Here is a 26,069-nt window from a genome sequence, read left to right as displayed (position 1 = left end):
TGTAATGGGAGTGATGATAATAACACCTGTCTCGTGCAGTCACAGTGAAAATTACATAAGTTAAATTTAAAGTGTTTAAAACATTGCCTGGCGCATAGTGCTTTATAAAAGTGATAAGTATGTGGTAGTGTGTTTCCACCTCTGCAGTGTGTTACTAAGTCAGTTGTGGGTCCTTTAACCAGTTGCCTTTTAGATTTACAGAAATGAATAAAATCTCAAAAAATATATCTAGCAAATGTATAAGGAAGATACCTACCATGATGCACACAGATATATAGGCTCTAAATAGAAGTGTACATAACGATTTCAGAAAGAACTCATTACCAGTTGGTTTCATGTCTTAAGTTCTTACTATGATGGTATGATTCTTTAAAATTCTTTTTCTGTGACGTATTCTAATTAACTTGAAGAAATCTTCACTGAAATCACTTTAAAAAAAAGTAACAATAATTTTAAGCGACTTCAATGAACATTAATGGATTTTTTTATTCACACATAGCAATTATATCCCAGAAGTGAGAATCATGTCAATTCCCAACCTTCGCTACATGAAGGTTAGTACTTTGCTTATTGACTGGAAGACAAAGGATTGATCAGAGATGTGTGTGTATGTGTATGTGGGTGGCTGTGTGTATTTAGAATGAGATTCAGGAGCAAGGGATAGAAAAGAAAGTTTGAAATCATAAAGGGATTGGGATTTTTAACTTCTTTAAGCTGGGATTTTTGGCAACAGCATCTTTGACATACATTTAAAAGGAGCAGCGTGCACATTATATAAAGATGGAATCATGGGTGGGGAAAGAAAGAAGATGTTTTACCCCACAGACATCTTTAGCTCTTCTCCAGCCAGGAGACTCTCCACATCCCATGTCTGTGCGTGTATCAGATACCATGAATGAACAGGATTTCTTCTTTACCACAGCCCCTCTCTTCCTTGAGTTCCTTATCTATGCCCCCTCATCCCCTCCATGAGTTGTATATTCTGCAACAGTCCCTTTTGTTCTTTCCTTTCATGCTGCTTATGAAGACATTTATGGAGTCCACGTTCATCTGAAAGATTTCGCTAATCTCAAAGTACCAAACAAGGGCAAATTATGGGTCAAGAAATCTTAAAAGTCTTTTAGAGTCCTTTTCTGTGTCTGGCTACCCTGTGGCTCTCATACTTTATTTGTGAGGACTTTCAGACTAAGCATACTAAGTTATTGCTTAGGAGTCCTTACGTGAAGGACTGGATGGAGCAAGAGTTGTAAACTTTAATCACTTGGATAATGTACGTTCCTCAGAATTTCTGAATCTAGTACCTGGCCCTTTCTATGGGATCTGCCCTATTTCCTCAGGTAATTTGAGGAACTCCAGAGCATATATAGCCTAATCTATAAATAATAGAATAGGAATCCGTGAGCACTTTAAGAATGTAGTGATGTAGAGGTGTAGGGGGGTGTTACTGCTCGGGAGTGATTTTGTGAAATGCTTGGTACAGCAACTAAGAAAGTGGACCTAGGTGGCAGTAGTGGAACATGTCTGAGAGAGGCTTGTCCTGTTCCCCAGGAGAGCCAGGTCCTCCTGACGCTTACGAATCCAGTGGAGAACCTTACCCACGTGACACTGCTGGAGTGCGAGGAGGGGGATCCGGATAATATCAACAGCACTGCCAAGGTAGGAGCATTTTGCCTCATCCTGAGAGACCCTGACTTTTCCTGGAGGGGCCTATTGACCTGGCTTAAAGGACTCCATGCTGTCTTCCATTTCCGCATCCAAGCAGTCATCATGTTCTTTTGATTTCATCTCGAGTTTTTTTTTTACTTTATGCACAATCACACTGCCACTGCCCTGTTTGAAGGTCTCATCCTTTCTTATCTGGACTGTGCCAGTAACGTCCTTGTTGACCTGTTTGGAATCTACCCCCACTTCCATTCCAGCCTATCGTCTGTCTTGGCCACCAGAGTGATCTTTCTAAAATCTAACTTTGATCATGGCATACTGATCATTTGGCATCTCTCTGACTTAGGGAGGAAATCCAAATTCCTCGGCATAGCATGAGAGGTTCTCGGTGGTCCCCCCTCTATCTGTTCTTCCAGGATGACCTTCCCCCAGATCCCCAAATCTAGCATTCTCCAAATCATACATATTAATGCATATAATCCAAGCAGATGCAGTGCTTATGAGCTTTCATGCTGGAGAATTGCAGACGCTATTCTTTCTTCCTAGAATGCAATTCCCTGACATACGTACATACCCACACCTCTCTGTCTAACATACTCAGGCTTCAAGACTCCTAGGAAATAACATGTCCTTTTAAACGCTGGTATGCCTCCTCTAGATGCCCTTCACTTACATACAGCGTGCATAGCACTAAATATTAAAATAGGTGATTTTGACTTTCAGTAAATGTTAGTTGAATGAATAAAATGCGGCCTTTTTTCGTTTGGCTATTTGGCGATTCATCTAGTACTTGAAATTTTAGATCAAGAACTTTACTCAATGGGCAATCTATTATTGACTCATAATTCAGCATGATACAACAAAAATTGATAGAAATGATGTCTATATCTTTCATTAGCTGTTATTCAGAGAATACTTATTAGTAGAGAATTTCTTTATCCCCTTTTTCTTTTTTCTTTTTAATGATTTCACTTATTAGCATCACTTTCAAAGAGAGATGACACTCATCTGTCCTTGCTTTTTTTATTAACACTAATAACCTGTTCCCGTGAGACAGAAATAAGTGCCTGACATGTACACCCAGTTTGTAGACTTGCTATCTTTCTCTTTATACCTCCCAGCCTCATTCGTATCCATAATTAGAAATGTGGTTGACATTGTTATCTGCTAACCTCTGCCTTAGCAAAGTTGAGGCCTAGTAACAACATAAGGCTTAGTCTGAAGAATGCTTAACTGTTCTTTGTTCTTGTACTTTTACTAGAAATGTCTGTGTTCCTAAATAGTAAGTTTTTAAACTCTGTAAAAGTGAAGTAATACTCTGTTTCTTGAAACTTGAAACTTCTATATGTTTAGGTTGGTGTACTGCTGTCTTGTATTTTGTTGAATGAATGTCCTACAACACACTGACCCATTCTGAGGCAACCCTCTCTGTTTTGCTCTCCAGGTGGTGGTGCCGCCCAAAGAGCTCATTTTAGCTGGCAAGGATGCAGCAGCGGAGTATGATGAGTTGGCAGAACCCCAGGACTTTCAGGATGATCCTGAGTGAGTGATCTCTTAGTGATCCCCCCAACATACCACAGTTGGCTAATATAGGAGGCCCACTTACAGATCTCAGTTTTTTTATCTTGATTTTTTAAGATGATTTTTTCTTCTTGTTTATAAAAATAATTACTGTAGAAATTTGCAGAATATATATAAAACTATGAAGAAGGAAAATAAAATCCCACCACCAGAGATAAGCAGCATTAACATTTTGGTCTTCGTCCTTCCATATATTTCTTCCATTGTTGGGATCATTCTGTAAGCAGTTTCTAATCCTTGTTTCATTTTAAATAGTAAATATTTTCCCCTGTTAATAAAAATTTTCAAGAGCATTATTTTTAATAGTTGTGGACAGGATACAGTATTCTCTCTCTATAGTTTTATCATTGGATTTATCCACTTACCCCTCCCCACCTGCCCCTTGAGTAATAGATTTGACTCGCTCTTACCTAATAACTGAGAAGTAAAAAACCAACCCTCTCCCTGGATGAGGATACATCAGTCAGGATCCAGTCTAAAACTGCAACGGGGGGGCGCCTGGGTGGCGCAGTCGTTAAGTGTCTGCCTTCAGCTCAGGTCATGATCCCAGGGTCCTGGGATCAAGCCCCGCATTGGGCTCCCTGCTCTGCGGGAAGCCTGCTTCTCCCTCTCCCGCTCCCCGTGCTTGTGTTCCCTCTCTCGCTGTGTCTCTCTCTGTCAAATAAATAAATAAAATCGTTAAATAAATAAATAAAACTGCAACGGGTACTGCCCCTTCTTGGGTGAAGAAGCATTGCTGGAGTGAGGCCCACAGGAACCACACACACACAGGCAGCTCATAGGCAGGAGTAAGCCCCTTCCCTCTCCAGGTTTCTAGTGTCCTTTAGAGTCCCTCCATTTGACATGAGCCTGACAGGGAGCCAGCCTACAAAGCAGAGAGACATGGACAGCAGAATCCTGTGTCACAAAGCAAGATATAGAAGGTAGGCTTGGAGCTGAAAAGAATAGCTTCATATACTGACACAAGGAACATGTAAGGTCTTTTTAACAGAATGATCCAAAGCTCCCTCAGCAAGACATTGAAAGAAGAAATAACATGGGATGGGTGGGAAAAACAAAGGGCAAAGATGAGTTTAATGCAGTGATTGCCAAACTTGAGTTAATTCAGAAAGCACCAGGGCAGGTGTTTTGTTTTGTTCTATAGAGTTCCAGGCCCCACCCCAGAGATTTCTCTTTGGCAGGTCTAGGGGTACACCAGAAATCTGCATTTCTTTTTTTTTTTTTTAAAGCTTCCCAGATATCAGTGGTTGCCTGGGAAATTAGGCTAGAAAGACACTAACTTTTGCCTTCTTACTATTTATAACTGAGTTTTTTTTTTTAATGAATCCTACAAATCAAGGGTTTAGTTATTTACTACAGTATAAAATGCATTATTGAGTTAATACAATACAAAATGCATTCTCTGTAATCCTTGCTTTATGTGGATCCTTAAATGACATTAATTCGGTATAGAAATTTGTTAAACCAAGGTCAGCGGCTGGAAAGATCATCTGAGATACCAAATTCTAGTCAGATTACATGACAGAGTAATAAAAAATTGAATTAATTATATTTCACATTGCACTTTTAGGACTTTCAGATATTTGGAAATTAATACTATATAATACTATGTAAATGTTTAAATCCAATAACTTTTCTTAGAGTATCGTTTGAATAGTAGATCAAATTCTGTTTCATTGCACTTTGACTTTTTGTTTGAAGCTAAGTTATTAAAGCACAAACTTCAAGTGCATGTCAGAGAAAATCAAAATGGAAATCTCAACTAAAGAGATTATTTTTCTATTCTAAAAATTTCTAATTTACAGAGCTTATTTACAAAAACACTAATTCAATTATGGTGTTCCAGAAATTCCTTTAGAGTTCTGAGTTAATATCCGTCTGTATCCTATAGAAACATTACCACATGCACACAAAGATAAATGTAAAGGGATATTCACAGCACCATTGTTTATACAGGAAAACTGGCAGTAACATCAGTATATACAATTACAGTAAATCTATAATAGAATACTATGCAGCCATTAAGTAGAATGGAGAAGATCGATATATACCAGTATGGAAAAGTGTTTGTGATAAACTGAGTGGAAAAAACCAAGTTAATAGAATAAATAGTGTGTCCCTTTTGTGTTGGTTAAAAAAGCAGAAAGGTGTAAACTCATAGAAAAATATCTGGTAGGTTAAGAAACAAAGTGTTTGTAGTTTTTCTGTGTGCTGAAGGGGAAAATAAGGGAAGACTTATTTCTTCCCATTTGAATTTTTTAGGACTGTATTTTACTTTTGTAATACTAAAAAGATAGATTGACATTTTGCTCAAAGAACTCTTTATTGCTAATAAATGAGATGGTGGTCTTAACTTGTCATCAGATAAAATGTAAGTCTTAGTGGCTTGGCTGACCTGTGACCTGCCTAATACTGTACTTATTTTTTTCCATAGCATTATAGCCTTCAGAAAGGCCAACAAAGTGGGTATTTTCATCAAAGTGACACCACAACGTGAGGAGGGCGAAGTGACCGTGTGCTTTAAGATGAAGCATGATTTTAAAAACCTGGCAGCCCCCATCCGTCCCATCGAAGAAAGTGACCAGGGCACAGAAGTCATCTGGCTCACCCAGCATGTGGAACTCAGCTTGGGCCCACTTCTTCCTTAAAGGTGCCACTGGTGGGGCAAAGGACACCATGAGCCCACATTAAAATGTGGAAGCTGCTGCTTCATTAAGCCTTGTCTGTAACGATGTACCCATGCACTACTGAATCCTATTCCTAGGAGGGTGGGGGCAGTGGCAAGGCCTTAGGAACACAGGCTAACTGCTGTTCTCTCGCTCTCACTTCTGTTAATACCAGTAATCTGTCTCCCTCACTGAACCCTGCACGTGTCGAGTAACAACAGCATAGTTCCCTCCCAAGATAGGGGATGGCTGTTCTTTGGAGTGGCATTAGATTTACCACCTGAGAAACTCTGACCATACTATCTCCCAGTCTCATCTCAAAAAGGATCACAGTTTCACAGACAAAATGATAACAAACCTGCTGTTAATGATCCAGCGTCGGTCTCTGTACTGGCTGCTATCTGCGTTCCATATAGCTATATAATCTAGCAGTCTAAACATACCCCTTCACTTGCCGCCATGGCTCCCATCTTGCCAAGGTTTCCACTGGACAGAAAAATAGAATTGTCACATTGTCTTTAGTTTTGTGGTGTTTGGAAAAACCCGTGAGATTCTTAAGTCGCTCTCATTTGCCCTCTTCTGAGTAAATACAGGATGCATATTTATCAGGTGCTCTTAAAATTTCTTTCTCATTAGAATATGGAACTTTTTCCTTTAAGAATTGGAGAAGCAAGCAATCACATGTCATGTCAAGGGGGTGGCGAATTCCATTCATTTTAAATGTTGCCACAATATCCAGGGGTTAACGCTGTCATCCGTAGGTAGCCCTTCTATGTCTTACTCCCTCCCCCTCCCCTCTGCTCTGCCTCTTTAACTCAATAAGTTGTTCTAAATACTTGGCACCTGGAAAGAGGCCAAAGAAAACTTGGTAGACAAATTCACTTCTGGAATGCAGAAAACATTTTAAAGGTCAGATTTTTAGCATGATCCAAACTGATGTTCTTTCCATTGATTTGAAGGGGGAAATAGCAGTTACAATCTCTTGAATCCCAAACTGGATATTAACATAAAGAACCTTTCCCCTTCCTGAGTTTTAAGACTTTTATCATATGGTGTGTCGAATAAGGCCGTTTTGATGTAAACCATAAAAAAGTTCATCTAGTACCCCAGAATACTTGCCTGACAGCACACATGCTGTTTTCTTTTGGTATCCTGGAGTTGGCTTGCTAACCTTAATTTCTGTGACGTTTTCTAAAATGAGACTTGACCAAGTAGACCACCTTCTACACCACATTTTCTATAAATGTATTGTTAGCAAGCAGCCAACACATTTTTGGGGAAAAGAGAAATTTCCTGTTTATCCTGGTTTTGTTTTTAAGTTCAAGCCTTTAGTTTAAAAAAAATTAAGATGTGTAGTAATCTAGAATACAGACAGGACGTAGTAACTTATTAGCTCCCTCTGGAAGATTTTTTTAGGAAGCCTTTGAAAGACACTAAATTGTACTCGAAAGGTCAAGCTGACTTTATGAAACAATGCTCCACAGAGTAATATATATGCTGCAGTATAAGAAAAAAATACACATATCTCTAATATTATGACAATAATAAGTAAGGTTTAGCCTCTTAGGAGTTGTGGCAGGGGGTTGTGTAATGACAAAGACTAGAGAAATAGTTTAATTTTTTGTGACCCCACAGAGTGTCGGTTTTTATTTCACTACCTGCTAGAGCCTACTCTGAAGCCATTGCTCCCCATTTGCCAGTGGAGGACCCGAACGTCAAAGGAGAGAATGGCTTCCTGTGTTTACACGTTTGCAGGCCACACACACTTGTATATTGTGCGTTTACGGCATGTAGCTAGTATTTGTTCCCCAAAGTAATAATGTTGAAGTAATGGGTCTCATCACCCCCATGTGACACAGAAACACAAAAATACTTTTGATCATAGAATTTTTTTTTCTTCACAAGCCAAATTAACTTGAAGAAATAACAGAGCCATTGTTTTAATGTTTCCTCAAGATTTCAGTGCAATCCAGTATTCTGTGTATTAGTAGAAACGGTTCAACACCTGCAGGTGGTGACTTTGGAATTTTATCTGTTGCATTTTTATATTAGATCAGGTGCAAGATTGTCAATGCATAGGCAGTGTGCACCACTGCAGGTGAGTGAGATGTCATTAGCACTAGAAACTACAGTTTTGGAAATATAAAGCTAAGTTAATTTGTATTTGTGGTTTGATTAACCCACCGAGGTTTCTTTTGTTCAAAGTGCTTATAGGTGTAATGAGCTAAATAAATGTCACGCATACTTGTGAAGAAACATCATTTTTGGTCCCTTTTGGGAATGAGAGGCTCTCCTTGATCTTTATGAATTTACAGGTTCCTGTTTTGCCTTATAGCTTAACTTAATGTAGTGAAATAAAGCAGACAAAGCTTGAGTGTGTCTTTCATTTGCTTTCATGAGGACTGAATGGAATAGCATGGCTCAGAGTGAAGACTGGCTTGGAGTGAAGAGACTTAGTAGGAGAGTCAGTGGGGTGTGCTCCCTCTTCCATTTCTTTAAATGAACTAAGCTGAAACCTCCTATCAAGTTAGTTCACTATAACATAGAGGTAGATGATGCTTGAGCTCTGTATAAACATATTCACAGAACCATTACATAAATGTTATGTTGTTAGGTCTCTGTCAGCTTTTATCCTGGGTCATTGCTCCCAAAGATACCTTTTCAGATACCTAAAATGGCCCATGCCTGACAGGTAAGCCCCCCGCACACCCCCATTCCTCCTGGCACTCCTCCTTCCCTCCTGGGCCTGTAGATGATCTGTTGACACTCCTCTCTGGCACTGGCCCCACCACCTAGCGCAGCTGGTCGCATCCTCTCACCTGTTCAAGGGTATCACTTCTGCAGCTCTCCCTCCACCCTCCTGCATCTTTCCATTAGCGTGCTAGGATTTCTCTCCGCTTAGAAACTGACCTCACACCCCTCCTTCAGCTGCCACCCCATATCTCTACTCCCTTTACAGCAAAACTCCTTCAAAACCCTTGAGTTCCTCTCCTGTTCTCACCTGAACCTGTTCCACTTAGGCTGTCACTCCAGCTTATCACCAAAATTGCTCCCGTCAAGTTCTCCAGCAATCCACACTTAAATACATGGCTGATTCTCAGTCCTTATGCGCTTAATCACTCAGTAACATCTGGCAGCTGATCTCTCCCTTCTTGAAAACCTTTCTTGACTTGGTTTCCAGAACACAAAGCTCCTGGTTTTGCTTCTATGTTAATGGCAACTTTTCTTCCATAAGGAGTGTGCCAGGTCTCATTTCTTACACTTTTCTCTCTGCTCACTCTTAGTGATCTCACCGTTTTCAGACCATCTATCAAATTTACATACCGGGGCACCTGGGTGGCTCAGTCAGTTACACAACCGACTTGATTTCGGCTCAGGTCATGATCTCAGGGGCATGAGATCAAGCCCTGTGTGAGAGCATGCACAGCATGAGCCTGTTTAAGAGTCTCTCTCTCTCTTTCCCCCTCTGCCCCTTCCCCCGAGTGCACTCTCTCTCAAATAAATTTACATATCAACTCTAGAATAGTCTCTGAAAGTTTAAAACCACAGTGGGATTTCTCTCACCACATCTGCCTCTCCTGCATTCATCCTTAGCTAAATGACAACTGTATCCCTTCAGTTGCTCACAACAAAAACCTTGGCATCAACCTTGACTCTTTACATGCCCCGTGCAGTAAGTCAGCAAATCCTATCGGCTCTGTCTTCAAACTGTGACCACTTCACACCCTCTCTACCATTACTATCCTGGGCCAAATCACTATAGACTCTGTAGACCCCAAGATTATTGCAGTAGCATCCAAACTGGTCTGGAAAGCACCCTGGCCCTCACCCCACCCTTGAGTCAACGTTCAACACAGCAGCCAGAATGAATAAGGCATTTTCCCACTTCAGACTCTTAGGCTTTTTAGCTTGCTCAAGAGCAAAGCCAAATACGAACTCCTTACAATGACTAATGAGGTCCTACATGATATGAAACCCACCCCCTGCCGCTGCCTCCCTGAATTCATCTATCACCTCCCCATGCTCCATCCACCGCAGCTACACGAGTCTGCTATTCTTTAGTTACCCTGGCAGGCGTCTTCTCGGGGCCTTTGCACTAGCTGTTCCATCTGCTTAGAAAACTCCTCCCAGATACCTGTATAACGCACATTGTCGTCACACTCAGGCCTTTGCTCAAATATTTCCTTCTTAGTGAGGCTTTCCCTGACCACCCTGTATAGGGGTGTTAAAATTGCCGTCCCCTCCCTGCTCAGTGGGAGTCGGGAGTCTGCTTCTCCCTCTCCTCCGTGCTCGTGCTCTTTCTCGCTATCTCTGTGTGTGTCTCTCTCAAATAAAATCTTAAAAAAAAAAAAAACCTGCCCTCCCCTAAGCAATTCCCTATCCTCCTTGGCTGTGTTCTTTTTTTTCCATAGCACTAAACACCAGTATAATATATACTTTATTTTCTGACACATCACACTAGAACATAAGCCTTACAGTGCAGGGATTTTGCCTTTTTTAAGTTGCTATATCTGCAGAGGCTAGAATACCTGACAGATAGTAGGCACCCGATATTTGTTAAATAAGTTAATGTCACCCTTTCCCTTATGTATGTAGCTGTTGATCTTTTAGCTTTACTTTTTAAAAAGATTTATTTGAGAGAAGAGAGCACAAGTGGGGTGAGGGGCAGAGGGAGAAGCAGACTCCCCTCTGAGCAGGGAGCCCAGTGCAGGGCTCGATCCTGGGACTCTGGGATCATGACCTGAGCCGAAGGCAGATGCTTAACCAACTGAGCCACCCAGGTGCCTATTTTTTTTTTTTCTTAATATACATAAGCCTCTTTTTTGTCATAAGCCAAATATCTCACTTGCCTTGCGCTTTCTTGTTCTGGTGTTTTCTCTACCTAGAATACTTCTTCCTTCTGCACCTCCTCCAGAATTACTTCCCTGCTCTCCCTTCCCATCTCCCTTACTTCCATCTAGACATGACCTTGAGCCACAGCACTGTATCTCTCCAGGGCATTTACCTCTTTCTTTATGGGGTTTTGTATGCATGTAGCCCAGTTACTGGATTGCAGACTCTTTCAGAGACAAATTCAGGACCCTTTGTCACCTGTCTCCCCTTTATTCCATTGAAAGAGCAGCCTAGACAAAACTCAGAGCTGAGTCTCTTGCTCAGTGGCAATACTTAACTTTGTTTATCCTCATTTTCTGGCCATCAGGGACATATATATTGAAATATATTTCACAGTGTGAGGCATCTACACAAGATGACTTTAAGTATTAAATAATATGGAATCAGCCAGGGGAAATAGTTTCCTCATGCTTTATAGCCCTATCTTTCTGTTAAGGAGAAAGTATCAATACTCAACATTTGTAACATCTAACACTTCCTCTTTTTTTTAAAACCTAGGCATCTAGTTCAGAGCCTTTGGCAGACAACAGTAGCTGCTTACTAAAAAATACTGTTTCGGGCACCTGGGTGGCTCAGTTGGTTAAGCGACTGCCTTCGGCTCAGGTCATGATCCTGGAGTCCCTGGATCGAGTCCCGCATCGGGCTCCCTGCTCGGCAGGGAGCCTGCTTCTCCCTATGACCCTCACCCCTCTCATGTGCTCTCTCTCTCTCTCTCATTCTCTCTGTCTCAAATAAATAAATAAAATCTTTAAAAAAAAAAATACTGTTTCGTTTTTACTGTACTTGTTTTTAAGGCTACATCTAAACATGTGATACTAATTTTCCATTTACAGAAGTGATAAAAGTGTTCCTCTTAAACTGTATTTCAAAATGAGGTCACTCAGGAGTTCACTTCTGCCTATGATGTAGATATCTGGAAAGAGTGTCACTCCCTGCTCAAAAAGAAAAGGTGGATAGATGATAAAATCATAAATGTTATGGTATCTGTCAGAGAGCTGATGTGGCAAAGCAGCCAAATGGCCTGAATTTCAAGGAGGGACAGACCCAAGGAGAGATCAGACTTGTAGACTGACTCACGCACAGCATGAGAGGAAGAAGTGTTGACCATCATATGACAGGTAAGAGAAAATCAGTGAAAATCTTAAAGAACTGTTAAAAAGGCCAAACTTGGGCTAACAAGACAGTATAAAATCCCTGGGAGGCTAAGACACTAAGGGAGTTTGCATGCACTCACAAGCCCTTTCTAAAACTTCCACCAGGTATTCATGAGAAAGATCTGCAGGGAGAGGAGGATGCTGGAGCTCCAGAGAGCTTCCTTGGTTTGGAGGCATGCAGGAGAGATCTGCTGCTACTGTGGGAAAGGCAGGAGAGCTTGCCGCCTCCTGTCCAGGCTCTTCCCTCATAAGGAGTAAAAAAGGCCTAAGCCACTCAGAACAACAGAAAATCATGTCTCCCCAGGGCACAGGTAAAGACCCATTGCTGCTGGGACCTGGTAAGAAAAAACCTCTACTCTTGGTGGGGGACAAGACTCAGTCCTGAGCCCCAGGATTCCATACCAATCAATACCATTAAAGTTCTACCACTACGGGAAGGACAGGAAACTCTCCCCCACAAGGCCGGCGATGAACACAAGTCATGGTTTGGCTGCCACAGACAGGAGGGGTAAGAATGTTGAGAAAAATCCATCCCCAAGGCCTGGCCACAAAGGACCTACTGAAGACTGAGGCTGAACTGAAACAAAGAACCCCCAACCCATTCCCAACTACCAACCTAGCAAGGAGCTAATAACTAATAACAAATAACAGCTGCTGGGGGATAGGCAAGGCCATAGAGACTTACCACTATGGTTCAGGTGTGCAGGACAGCTGAAAGCTAAGGATGAAATATGAACGCTTGAGAAAAGTTCTTCAGCCCCATCCTAAAGCACAAAGTAATGCTAGAGGATATAAAATCTGTAATGCATTGAAGGCAACCATAGCAACCACAAAACGCAAACCCAGCTCAGTTTCTGACTGGACTGACCAAATCCCACACAAATAGCCTGACTGAACAGATCTGCCCATTTCCAAGCATTAATACTTGTCTACTTCAGTCTACTGTTACATAGCAATGACTGGCATTCAATAAAAAATTTGAGTTACACAAAGAAGCAAGAAAAAACAACTCATTTTTCATAGGCAAAGTAAGACCATATACAGATATGCCCCAGATGTTGGAACTATCAGATGGGGACTTAAACTCTGATTAACATGTTGAAAAATCTAGTAAAAAATACGGATAATATGTATGAACATTTCAGCAGAGAGGCAGAAACTATAAGAGGCAGAAACTAAAAGACAAATTGAAATAAAAAACACAGGATCAGAGATGAATATCCTCTATGGTCTCATCAGTAGACTCATCATAGCTGAGGAAAAAGAGTGGAACCACACAGTATTCAAGATCTATGGAACAATGACTGACATGTATAATTTATGGAGTCCCAGATGGAGAAGAAATTAGGCAGAAGAATATTTAAAGAAATGATGTCTAAGAGTGCAAAACAGGGGTACCTGGCTGGCTCAGTCAGAAGAGCATGCGACTTGATCTTGGGGTCGTGAGTTTGAGCCCCATGTAGGGTGTAGAGATTACTTAAATAAAAATTTAAAAACTAAAAAAAAAAAAGAATTTGCAAAAGATAACAGACCATAAGGGCAGCTGGCTGGTTCAGTCAGTAGAGCATGTGACTCGATCTTGGGGTTCCAGGTTCGAGCCCCAAGCTGGGCATAAAGTTTACTTAAAAATAAAAAATAAAAAAGGGGTGCCTGGGTGGCTCAGTTGGTTAAGCATCTGACTCTTGACTTCAACTCAGGTCTTGATCGCAGGGTTGTGAGATCGAGCCCTGCGTCCAGCTCTGCGCTGGGCATGGAGCTTGCTTAAGATTCTCTCTTCCTCTACCCCTCCCCGCCACTAAGAAAAAATAAAATCTTTTTCAAAAAGGTAACAAACCATAGATTCAAGAAGCTCAGATAAATCCAATAACTTTCTCATCCGGGAAAATAAATACTTACCATTTGATCAAGTAATCCCACTCTTGTATTTAAAATGAAAACGTATGTCCATACAACATGTATGTGAATGTTATAATGGCTTTATTTATAGTCACGAAATCTGGAACAACTCAAATGTCTATCAACTGGGAATATGGATTTTTTAAATCCCCCTGGTACATTAGAATTCTCAGTAATAGGAACAAATTACTGATACATGTAACAATATGGATTTATGACTTCATTTTTAGCTACACGACAAGAAGTTACTTAATTTCTCTAAACTTGTTTCCTTGTCTATAAAAAAAAAGGGGACAATCATACTTGCCTAGAGGGTAGTGGTTACCAGATAAAATATAGGACATCCAGCTAAATTCGACTTTCAGATAAACGAGTCATTTTTTAGTATAAATATGTTTGGGACATATTTATACTAAAATATGGTTTGTTGTTTATCTGAACTTCAACATTAACTAGACGTTCTGCGTTTTTGTTTGCTAAAGCTGGCAACCTTACAGAGAAATTGTGAGAATTAAGATACTGGCACAGCAAGACGTTCGCCCACCATTAGGCATAATAAGCGCTCCATGGGAGCAAACGCTGTTTTAATCCCAGTCCCTCATTCCTTACTTGTTCCTTTATTTTTTTGCTCCATTTTAAAATAAATCAACTGTACTTGTGGCTTTTCTTCCCAAATAAGGACCAACTCGAAGAGAGCACCAGGTTTCAATCCACTAGCACTCCCAATTGTCAAGCGAAGAAATTCCCGGTGACGTCACGACGCACAAGGACCGCCCCCAAGGGCGCCCACGACGCATAAATAAGACGTCAACGGGCCGGGAGCCAGCCTCGGGGTCTGACGGGATTGTGGCGGTCCTCTTTACCAACTCGGAAGCCACCGGTGCCTCCAGACGCTCTCAAGATGGCGACCTCTCTGGGTTCCAACACGTACAACAGGCAGAACTGGGAGGATGCGGTGAGTATGCCTGCCGGAGGAGGACAGAGAGAGGCGGCGGAGCCGGGCCTCCTTCGGGCAGGCAGGGCCGTGGTTGTGGAGCGGCCGAGGGAATTCCGGGCAGGAGCCAGGGCTGCGGCCTAGCTCGGCCAGAGCGGGAGGCTGGAGGGCGGCCCTCCTCCTCCGGGCTTGGAGGGAGGGGGCTTAGCCAGGGTCCCGGACCAGCCCGCTTCCCACCCCTGCCCTCTCCACTCACTTCGAGCTGGTCTTTTCTCCCGCCACCTGCCGGAAGTGCAGACAGCGCCCCCTCACGCGACCCGGCCCGTGCTGGACCTCGGGTTCCTGCCCTACCCTGTCCCCCACCCTCGCTCCTCGCCTACCCTCCCCCCCCCCACGTCCCCAAGAGTGTGGCAGAGATGGCAGGGTCTTCGGAGCCTGGCTCTCAACCAGATTTCCCATTTTCACCAGGACTTCCCCATTCTGTGCCAGACGTGTCTTGGAGAAAACCCATATATCCGAATGGTGAGTGATCGCGTGTGAAAAGGGAGTTTATTCAGGTTCTGTCATTGTTGTGGTATTTGCACGCTGTCCGTGAATTGCTTCTCTTAGCCAAGCCAAAGTATTGATGCTCCTTTACTAACCCAAAGCATAGGACGATTTGCAAAGGACTGTCATGCTTATTCTGTCTTTGGAACTCAGCAGCAGTCCTGCGATGTAGGAGTCCTAATATAACAGCTAATATTTGTTGAGCATTTATTTACCTAACAGTTAGGTCTGTTAACCAGAGGCAGAGACAGTTACGTCTTTTCAATATGGCAAGTAAGGAGTGGAGCTTGGATTTAAATTCAGATATGCTGACTCCAGGAACCTTAGCAAGGTAGGAGGAGAACCAGGACTAGATTAAGTGTCCTGACTCCTAATCAAATGCCTTTTGGCCACTGCACCTCTAGTCTCTTTAGTGTAAGGTAACCCCATCCTTATAAATGAGGGTAAAATAATCAGTAATTAACATTTAATAATTAGAATAGGGCTATGTTGTGATCGACCTCAGAGATCTTGATTGACTCTATATAGAGTATCTGACAAGATGGGTCTATAGTAGTTACCCCTGACTAACTTTTGTAAAATGGGCTGGCCAGAGCTATGTCCTCCGTGATTTGAGGACTGTGGAAACTGTTAGGAATTTTAATTCCTAGGGAGAGAACTTGGGAGCCAGAAATGAGCCTAAGAATTGTGGCAATGGAAAGATACATACTAACTTAGAGCCATAAGATTCTTAAAGAGGTTATGACTCATAGTAGCTGGTTAGAATATATCTCCTCTCTCGCACCTCCAATAGTGATCCATCACTACCACCTTATTAGGATGCTGGGGATCTACAGACACATTTCTTGGGTTGTCTTTATGGAAGGAGCAGACATCTAGTTTTTGTTTTTCTCTAACTTGCTCTTTTCTATTTTTTCTGTTTCAGACCAAAGAAAAGTATGGGAAGGAATGTAAAGTAAGTATGTCTGTTAAAGAATAATGATTTAATTTTATTTTCCTTTTCTTTTCAACTTGCTGGGCTTTGAGGTTCTCCAATAAAAGTCAGTGCTACACAGACTTTCATATATCATTTATATACTCATTGACTGTTAACTGTTTAGTGTGAGAGGTAAGAAAGTGAGCCCTTTAATGTAAAGGTTCTTAACCTGGTGTCTGTGGATGGGCTTTGAACCCTCTGAGATATACTGAGTGTTGTCTGACAATGCACATAAGGATTTTAGCAGAGGAGGAAGGTCATAGCTGGCATAAGATTCTTAAAGGAGTATATGGCACTCCCCATTGCCCCCTTAAAAAGATTAATGGTCATATTATTAGTGGTGGTTACCTCTAGTGTGGGGAGGACTTTGACTCTTTAATATTTCATTTCTGTACTATGTGAATTTTTTAACTCCTGGGGAAGGGTGTTATAAATGGGATTGAAACATCAGATGGTATTTAGACTACATAATTGCTAAGGTCTCTTTTAAACCCTAGATTCTAGGATCTTTTCTTTCAATCTCCCATTGTTATTAAATCTTCTGGCCTTAATTGTCCAAATCAGAACTATGAACACTCTGTGGCTCTTATTTTGTTTTCCCAGATCTGTGCCAGACCATTCACGGTGTTTCGTTGGTGCCCCGGGGTCCGCATGCGTTTCAAGAAAACTGAAGTGTGCCAAACCTGCAGTAAATTGAAGAATGTCTGTCAGACCTGCCTCTTGGACCTGGAGTACGGTATGTTTACCCTGTCTAACGGGTCTGAAAGCATGTAGGTGCCCGTGCCCTAGACAACAAACCAGTCTTTTTCTTTCCCATTTCTCACCCCATCTCTGGTTCTGACGCCACTTTGGAGGGCCTACTGTGCTCTACTTTTCCTAGAAGAGGAGAATCATACTAGGCCATTCTAGAGCTCTTCTGAGTAACAGGAAGAACTTAACGAAAAGTTGGGAATTAATCAGAAGTAGCCCAAATCTCTCTCATATACATCCCTATAGCCAAAGTGAGGGAAAGGCATCGTTCCTATGATAGGTAATTGCTTTGCCTTGGGCTTCTTTCAGGATTCAGAGCTCTTTCCCACAATCCCTACCAGAAGCATTGGCTAATTATGTTTTAGATTTTTGTCTCAACTGTGTTTTTAGGACTGGTATACTGTAACTGCTACTATTTTAAGGGTAACTGCTTTTGAGAGTGATTTTTTTTTTTTTTAACTAAAAGTGACTTTTTGTTAATGAGAAAAATAATTTTTAAACAAGAATTTCTACTATACAATAAAAGGGAAAATATAAGTTTATATATATGTTAAGTTCAGAAAGATAGCTGCTAATCGAAGTCCTGGTCACATATTGTTTAATATTATTTATATATTTGTTAAAAGAAGTGTTCTGGTTCTAGAATACTGTGATCCTTACATGCTTGTGACTATCCAGAGGATCTATAAGACAGGCTTAAAAAATAACTCACTTTTGGGGCACCTGGGTGGCTCAGTCAGTTAAGTGTCTGCCTTTGGCTCAGGTCATGATCCCGGGGTCCTGGGATCGAGCTCCACATCTGGCTCCCTGCTCGGTGGGGAGCCTGCTTCTCCCTCTCCCTCTACCTGCTTGTGCATGTGCGTGCGTGTGTGCTCTCTCTCTCTCTGTCAAATAAATACATACATACATACATACTTAAAAAAAAAAAAACCCACTTTTTACACTTATTTAAATAAATGCTGTTCTAGTAAAAGCTATTATTTATTATTTAAGCTATTATTTATTAATTACAGGTCAAGTTTGACTGTAACCAAACGTCGTTCATCTAAAATATATTCTAAAACATTGATTTCAAATTTCATGACAGGTCAGGAATTTGGACAGTTTCATAGGATACTCTGTGGTAGTTTTGGCCTGATGGTAATAAAGATTTTGAATAAAAATAAAGCCTCCAATACCTAGGAAGCTGGAGAAGGGAATAATGATGTTGTATTCCATGTGCAGGTTTGGTATGGATTTGTTTAAAAATATATCTTGAGGTTTTTTTCCTCTTTTCCTTTGTACTAGGGCTGCCCATCCAGGTTCGTGATGCAGGATTGTCTTTTAAGGATGACATGCCAAAGTCAGATGTCAACAAAGAGTACTACACACAGAATATGGAGAGAGAAGTATGCTGCCACTTTCTTGATGTAGTTTTATATTTGGTAGAATCCTAGTGGTTTGACACAGTCTGTACAATTTATCTTTGGAACGTGTCATCCCTCTATAGATCTCTAACTCTGATGGAACGCGGCCGGTTGGCATGTTGGGGAAAGCCACCTCCACCAGTGACATGTTGCTCAAGCTGGCCCGGACCACACCCTACTATAAGAGGAATCGACCCCACATTTGCTCCTTCTGGGTAAAAGGAGAATGTAAGAGAGGAGAGGAGTGTCCATACAGGCAAGAACTGAATTGGCACTTTCATTATCGGCTTTTAGATAGTCATTTAAGAAATGGGAGGTGCTAGTTTAAACTATTTCTGATTTAAAATCTACAAGTTTATACGACTAGTATGGTAGATGTCATGTCTTAGGGCTATTACATTTAGAAGAGCTTGTTGAAATTGTTGTTTTTATTTGTAATGGGACTTTTACTCATAACCGGGCCTTGGGAAACTAAGTTGTTATGCCATATGCAGATGCTGACTCTAAAGGTAAGTCATCACTGTCATGGTATAACTAGCTTGAATCTCAGTGTATGGTTGAAGTCCAGTGAAGGCCAGGCCTCTAAAGGGTGTTTGAGTATGTTTCAGTCAAGATTGCCGAGCATCTGGACTAGGAGTTGTTTTTTTGTTTTTTTTAAGATTTTACTTATTTATTTGACAGAGAGATAGCGAGAGCAGGAACACAAGCAGGGGGAGTGGGAGAGGGAGTAGCAGGCTTCCCGCGGAGCCGGGAGCCCAATGCGGGGCTCGATCCCAGGAGCCTGGGATCATGACCTGAGCCGAAGGCAGACGCTTAACAAACTGCGCCACCCAGGTGTCCCTGGACTAGGAGTTCTTGACTTGGGGTTGGTTAACCCCACACCCACAAAAAAAAAAAATTATCCTTTTTTCTGGGGCTGGTCCATTAGCTTTAATGAGACTCTCAGTGGCATGCAAGACCTCAGATACATTAAGAACCATTGACCGAGAGAAGGGGAACCATGTTTTGGTTACTTCTTGTTTTGGAGTGGATTGTGCCAAAAGCATTTCTTGATAAAAAAAAAAACCCTGTTACCTTAGACGGCCATTTAAATGGCTTTTAGGAGGCTGGCAAGTCTTTGTGTGATACAGTAAATCCTTTGGTATTAGCTCTGTCTTGATGATTATGTTTTGGTATGGCCGTGGTTTCTAGTTCAGAAGGCATTTCCGGGTATGTGTATGTAGCTACTGTTGGGTGATACCTGTAAATTCTTTTCCTTTGTTTCACCTTTATGTGCTGTTCTTTCCTGAACCATAGACATGAGAAGCCAACAGATCCAGATGACCCCCTTGCTGATCAGAACATTAAAGACCGATATTATGGTATCAATGACCCTGTGGCAGATAAGCTTCTAAAGCGGGCTTCAACAATGCCTCGTCTGGACCCACCAGAGGACAAGACTATCACCACACTGTATGTTGGTGGTCTGGGTGATACCATTACTGAGACTGACCTAAGGTTTGTAGATAAAATTTTATGAGCTTTTTCTGCTTTTAACTGTCCTGGAATACTTTTTTAGCAAAAACACAGCAAGCATGATAATTCTGTACAAAGTACATTTTTCTTTAGCCACTCTATAGTTAGTATCATGCCAACTAGAATTTCTATAAAATTATCCTTTCCGAAGCCAAAGTGGTAGTGTTCATCAACAGTGCTTGCTTGATCCTTGCGTATAGTAATGATTACGTGAGATTCTTTTTTTTTTTTTTTTTTTTTTTTGGAGAGAGGGCACGTGAACAGGGAGCAGGGGGATGAGGGGCAGAGAGGGAGAGAGAGAATCTTAAGCAGGCTCCACGCTCAGCATATCACTGACACGGGGCTCGATCTCACAACCCTGAGATCACAACCTAAGCCTAAATCAAGAGTCGGACGCTTAACTGACTGAGCCACCCAGGCTCCCCTATGTGAGATTCTATTTGACCTATAATAGCCAATTAGAATTTTTAAAATATGGCACATATCCAAGTATGATTAATTACATCAAGGAGGGAGAACTTGGCAATTATAAAGCTCTTACAGTTTAAATTGTTGACCTTTTGAAGAGATTTGTATTTGGTGTATTTGTATTATCCTTGGCTTGTATTTTGCTTGGCTAGATGAGACATCTGGATAGATAGTGATAGAAATTACCTCTTGCAAAGAGATAAATGAAGAAGAGTTTCCTATAAGTATATAACATGCCTTCCATAACCTTCTCCATTAAACCTGGTCTGAGAGAGCTAGACCGTCCCTGCAGTTGGCAGACGTTTCCGTGCTCCTCCTCCTCCCTTTTATTTCGTCGTCATTGTCGTCGTTGTTTCACAATCTTAAAAAAATTTTTTGAATATTCTTGGTTCATGGGCCATGGGGGCTATAGTTTGCCAGACCCTTATGTAGGGCTTAGGTCCCTAAGGAACCTGCTGGACCCCTTTTTCCTCCATGGGAAAAACCTCTGAGATGTTTGTAAACCTTTATTTACTCATTATTTTTCTTACTCTCTTTCAGTAAGTAGCACCCACAGTAGGGCAGGGTATTGGGGGGTCTACCTGCAGGTGGTTAGACAGATAACCATGGGGCCACCTGCTTCGTGAGTCAGCGGAAGAGTGAATAATCCATCACAGCCTCCTGGGAGTATATCATTAACTCTCCTGTTTCTCTGCCTGTATCCCTTCAGAAATCACTTCTACCAGTTTGGGGAAATTCGGACGATCACTGTCGTGCAAAGACAGCAGTGTGCATTCATCCAGTTTGCCACGAGGCAGGCTGCAGAAGTGGCTGCAGAGAAGTCTTTTAATAAGTTGATTGTCAATGGCCGTAGACTCAACGTGAAATGGGGAAGGTGAGAATTAGACTCTTAACATTTTTTTATTGAGATTTTCAAGAAAGTGTTCCATTATCTGGGGACTAGTATATTTTTGGTGAATAGATATAAATCAGTAGGACTGTTAAAAAGAATTTTTCATTTTCTAACACTTCAATCTTGTGGATGTTGGGAAGATCCTGCTTTGGAAATTCATTCAGGGTTTTGATGTAGTAATCTACTCCTTTGAAGGTTCGTGTTTTTTATGACCAGCTATTATAGGCCAACTGTGACGCCAGGGTATGAAAAGTGGATTTGAGAGTTTACAAATGCATTAGACCTAGATTCTGCCCTCTAGAGGCTGGTTGTCCAATGGAGAAGAAAAGCTAATTCAAGTTTTTGAAAGTGATGATTGTGCAAGAGAGACTCAGGTGAAATGCCCTGAAGGTTCAAAGGGAGGACAGGTTTCCGGCTTAGAAGCAGGAAGGAGATCACTAAAAGCAGCGCCCCAGACCAAGTGCTTCCGGTGTGCTAAGTCAGCACCATGCCATACACACAGAGGTAGCCTCTTCTCGTCCATACATTTCCAGCAGATTTTGGATCCAGGTCTTTCTGGCTTTAAAACATTTGCTTTTATCCACTCTGCACTGTGGCCTTTATGGGGAAGGAGTGTTTGCCGAAGAGGAGGCAAGGAGCGAAGGATCTCTGCTTGACTAAGAAAATGAGAAGCAGACATGTGAGAGAAGGTGGGACCAAGTGCTGACATTGTGTGTTTGTGTATGTCTCTCCCAGGTCCCAAGCAGCCAGAGGAAAAGAAAAAGAGAAGGATGGAACCACAGACTCTGGGATCAAGCTTGAGCCCGTTCCAGGACTGCCAGGAGGTGAGTGCAGACTTTCTGCTCCCCCCCCTCCCCGGTAGCTGGCTGACTTCAGATGCTCACACTGCCCTAATGTTCCTCAGTGGCTGGGTGTCTGGCTCCTGCAGCAGCCCTTTTCTGTCAGCAGGAGCCCAGGACTTACAGGGGGGGAAGCAGTGTTGCACTGTTCTCTTCCCTCCAACTGTTGGCTCTTTTCTGTTCTCCAGCTCTTCCTCCTCCTCCTGCAGCAGAAGAAGAAGCCTCTGCCAACTACTTCAACCTCCCCCCGAGTGGTCCTCCAGCTGTGGTGAACATTGCACTGCCACCACCCCCTGGTATTGCCCCGCCCCCACCCCCAGGTAACATCCATCCTCCTTCTCAGTAGATAGGTCTAACTTAGCCCAGAAAAATCCTTGTGAGAGTCCTGTCTTCACACCTCATTATCATGTCCAGATCCTTTTAATTTCCCCCATAGAAGTCTGCAAGTAAACCTGATTTGTTAGGGTCCCTGATCCTTTCTTTTTTTTCCTGGCCTGCCAAGGAGAGGAAAGTCGCCAGAGCTAAAGATCTGAGTATATATATAATCAGAATGGGAGTTACTGGATTACAGTTATCTATCATCAGTTTGTCCCCTGTTCTAAACTAAATCCTAACTAATGTCCTAGAGTGCCATTGCTTAAAGTGGATGTGTGTCACTGTACAAAGCATTCATTACCTGTCTATAAGATATAGAGCTTGTGCCAGGATATAAGTTCATTAAGAGAGTTTTGTTACAAAAAATGTGTCAGATGAACTAAACAGGGTGCTTGTTCTTGTAATTAAGTTAAATTTTGGCTCAAGTTACATATGGCTTTATCTTTGGGGGTGGGGGGGCAGTAATAAACAGTTCCAGGACCAGCACTTTGTATCGTGCTGCTCTAGAAGCTGTCAGTGACAATGTGAAAAATGTAGGTAAATCACAAGTGGCCATTTCTCCTGTGGCAGAGTCCCCATCCTCTTTAACGAAGTCCTGGTTTTTGAACACCCTCCATTCTAGGATAAAGCATTGATGTTGGTGGTGACAGGGTCTTGCCTCCGCCTGATTTCTTCCTCCCCTCGCAAATCCTGATTAAATCCTGGCCAGTAGGAGTGGCGTGTTCGATAGATACCAAAGGTTCAGATGACATACTAGCAGATACCTTGAGTCCCGTGGAGTTTTCTTTTAACCTGGTGTGAGGGGACAGGTTTCTAAAACCAAGGAAGTACTACAGGTAGACGTTCCTGAGCAAGTCTGTGAACTGACATTTTCTGAAGCCCCTTGTCAGCTAGCTTGGTTTCTGTGTAGGTGGTTTTGACCTTAGAAAGATTCAAAGGTTTGAAAGGTTGTCAAGGAAACTGCAAGCCTAACAAATTTGTCCTCTCCCATCTGCAGGTTTTGGGCCACACATGTTCCACCCAATGGGACCACCCCCTCCTTTCATGAGGGCTCCAGGACCAATCCACTATCCTTCTCAGGACCCTCAGAGGATGGGCGCTCATGCCGGCAAACACAGCAGTCCCTAGCACATTATCACCACTCCGGGGCTTTACAGAAGAAAGGGCGCTTAAAAATCCCAGTACATGAATCTTGGAATAAATATATTTTTCCTTCCTTTGTAGTTTCCATGGTAGCTGAATGTGTTCAGATGTGGGCAGTCGGAGAACGACAGCCGTGCTTCCCTACACGTATTCCAAGGATTGATGGACCTCAAATAAGCTGCCATTAACACATCTGGTTACTACTATAACATTACTAATCAAACTTAATGCCTGTTCTCCTTACTTCTGTGGCGAACAAGCAACTGGGTGAATTGGAATGTCTAACGGAGTTACCATCCCAATTGTATGTTCATTTTGTATCTTTTTTGGGGGAAAAAATTGACCTGCAGTAAAATCTTTTTGACCATTTTTATGTCCATTGGGTATTTTTCCTTTTTATCATCTGCAAAAAGATTACTAGTACTAATCATTGTAGTGGCATGAGTGTGATTTAACACTTCAGAAGTCAACATTAAAGAGACAAGTAGAAACCAGCACCCAGCACAGCCCAGATCTTTTCTTACCTCTCCTTTCCTCATTTATTACTAAAGGAATCTGGCGGATAGTTTTATCTCTCTGTGCTACCAAAACAAGACAAAAACAAAAATTGCTTTTTATTCCCATCAATTGGATGGAAACACAAATGTTATGGAGCTGCTTATTATTGAAGAAATCTGGTGTCTGGGATGACATTATTTTAAAGAGCTTCCTGTAAAACACGTGAGCAAACTGAGCCGAAAGGCACTGGCGCGTGTTGGAAGACCTGTGACCTGCAGCTAGCTGGGACTGTCACCTCTAGCATTCACCTTCGTGTGTCTTCAGCGTCACGTCTTCAGCCCCTGCTTCTGGCCAGGGCACTCTGTTTGGTTTTAGAATGTTTGGATATAACTGAATTGTAGATGGTAAAAATAATTGGATGTTGTGTTGTGTTTTTTGTTTTTAAAAAATTAAAACGGGTCAATTTTCCAAACGTTGTCATAGGCTTATTTCTAGATTTTTGTTTTCCTTATCCTTTGGTAGCTCACCTTGAGGTTGGTAGAAGTTAGAAACCAGTATATTTTTGGCTTTAGACTGTTCTGATTTTTATCTCTGTGTCCATTTTATGATGGGAAAAAGGCCCAGGCCGCTTTAGTAAGTACTTAAGGGTATGAGGTTGAAATAAGATAATGCACAGAGGGCACTCCGTGCAGAACCTGCCATGTGGTGGTTGATAAGTGGTAGCTTTAAAAAGTCATTGCCATATTTTATAGAAGTCATTTTAAAGGGAAACAAGCAAAAATTACCTGAAATTCCATTTCTCCAGGAGCCGATTCCGTGTCACTTACCTAAAATATATACTAATGGGGTGGACATAACCCATATAAAACCCATTTTTAGCTTCTCTGGAGAATTTTTTTTTCCTCTAGAAGGCTTCATCATGGAGGGGGTTTTTTTGTTTTTTATTAAGTTTTTTTTAAGTTTTAAAAATCTAAAAGGATTTAGAAAATCTGATTTAATTTCTAGTAATACCAAATGTGAATCAATGAGGGTACTTCCAAGTATTTTGACACCATTTTGGGTAGGGTTGAGTTTGTTTTAGTTTTTGGCCTACTTTTGAACATGTAAAAGATTTTTAACCAATTTGTGAATAAGATGTGGATTAGGTATGGTGTTTTAATAATTGCCAAGTTTATATCTGTACATATATATATATACGTATGTAAATATATGACTCCAATTGTATATTCTTGCCTTTTTGAGAAGGAGGAGATTCTAAATTTTGTGCACTGTCTGGCTATGGATATATATTTTTTGAAAAGCATAATATGCCAGCATAAATTGAAGTATAGAATCGATGCTCAATCTTTCTTGAGTAAATCAGAATTAAGAGCAATTAGATTTTGACAAAAACTCTTAGGTACTTAACCACCTCCATTTCCTTTTCCTCTAGGGCACACAGCTGGGGGCACACTTGGTGAAAAGTAACCTTTGCCATTCCCAGACCAGGTCTGTAAAAACATCTCACTTAATCCTATGAGCTCTTTTGCCGTCTGGCTAAATACACTGGAGAATGATGAAGATGGCAGAATCACACAGAAGGAGCCTGGGTTTTCTATCACTGCTTTGAAGATAGAGCATTATAATGGGAGGAATTTTTGTTATAGTAAACTTTTGAGACCTGGGGATTTATCTGTTAGAGCAGCTAGTGTTACTCTAGTAACAGAGATGTAGCTGACTCTCATCACAAAAAAAGAAAAACCCCATTTTTGTTTATACTGAGTAATGGTTTAAACAGACTCTGGAGCCGGATTACTGCGTTCAGATTCTCACTTCGGCACCTCCCAGCTGTGTGCCCTTGGGCACATTACTGAGCCTCTGTCTATTTGTCATAAT

At 41.6% G+C, this 26,069-nt stretch overlaps 2 protein-coding genes across 6 annotated transcripts in view; both read left to right on the top strand.

Moving 5' to 3' along the window:
• DCTN4 (dynactin subunit 4) overlaps window positions 1-8,283 on the top strand; it is a 33,624-nt gene extending 25,341 nt beyond the window's left edge. For all 4 annotated transcript variants that reach the window (XM_036090649.2, XM_036090650.2, XM_078066747.1 and 1 more), the window contains 4 exons: window positions 500-554; window positions 1,549-1,656; window positions 3,107-3,204; window positions 5,678-8,283. In XM_036090649.2, coding sequence (XP_035946542.1) covers window positions 500-554; window positions 1,549-1,656; window positions 3,107-3,204; window positions 5,678-5,891 — 475 coding nt within the window. In that variant the 3' untranslated portion in view covers window positions 5,892-8,283. The remainder of the gene's footprint in view (window positions 1-499; window positions 555-1,548; window positions 1,657-3,106; window positions 3,205-5,677) is intronic.
• Window positions 8,284-14,648: 6,365 nt separating this feature from the next.
• On the top strand, window positions 14,649-24,666 carry RBM22 (RNA binding motif protein 22). 2 transcript variants are annotated; one of them, XM_036090631.2, is made up of 11 exons: window positions 14,649-14,807; window positions 15,255-15,308; window positions 16,258-16,287; window positions 16,912-17,044; window positions 18,346-18,446; window positions 18,548-18,720; window positions 19,761-19,961; window positions 21,157-21,321; window positions 22,075-22,163; window positions 22,367-22,498; window positions 23,778-24,666. In XM_036090631.2, the coding sequence occupies exons 1-11, from the start codon at window positions 14,754-14,756 to the stop codon at window positions 23,882-23,884; spliced, it is 1,239 nt and encodes a 412-aa protein (XP_035946524.1). In that variant the 5' UTR covers window positions 14,649-14,753; the 3' UTR covers window positions 23,885-24,666. The 2 variants fall into 2 exon arrangements, with proteins under 2 accessions (XP_035946524.1, XP_035946523.1); XM_036090630.2 differs by having other exon boundaries at window positions 23,551-24,666.
• The last annotated feature ends 1,403 nt before the right edge of the window (window positions 24,667-26,069 follow it).

This window comes from Halichoerus grypus, chromosome 2, assembly GCF_964656455.1.
Source record: "Halichoerus grypus chromosome 2, mHalGry1.hap1.1, whole genome shotgun sequence".
NCBI classification, from domain to species: Eukaryota; Metazoa; Chordata; class Mammalia; order Carnivora; family Phocidae; genus Halichoerus; species Halichoerus grypus.
Note: the sequence above shows the minus strand (reverse complement) of the source record. Positions and strands in the feature narration are given on the sequence as shown.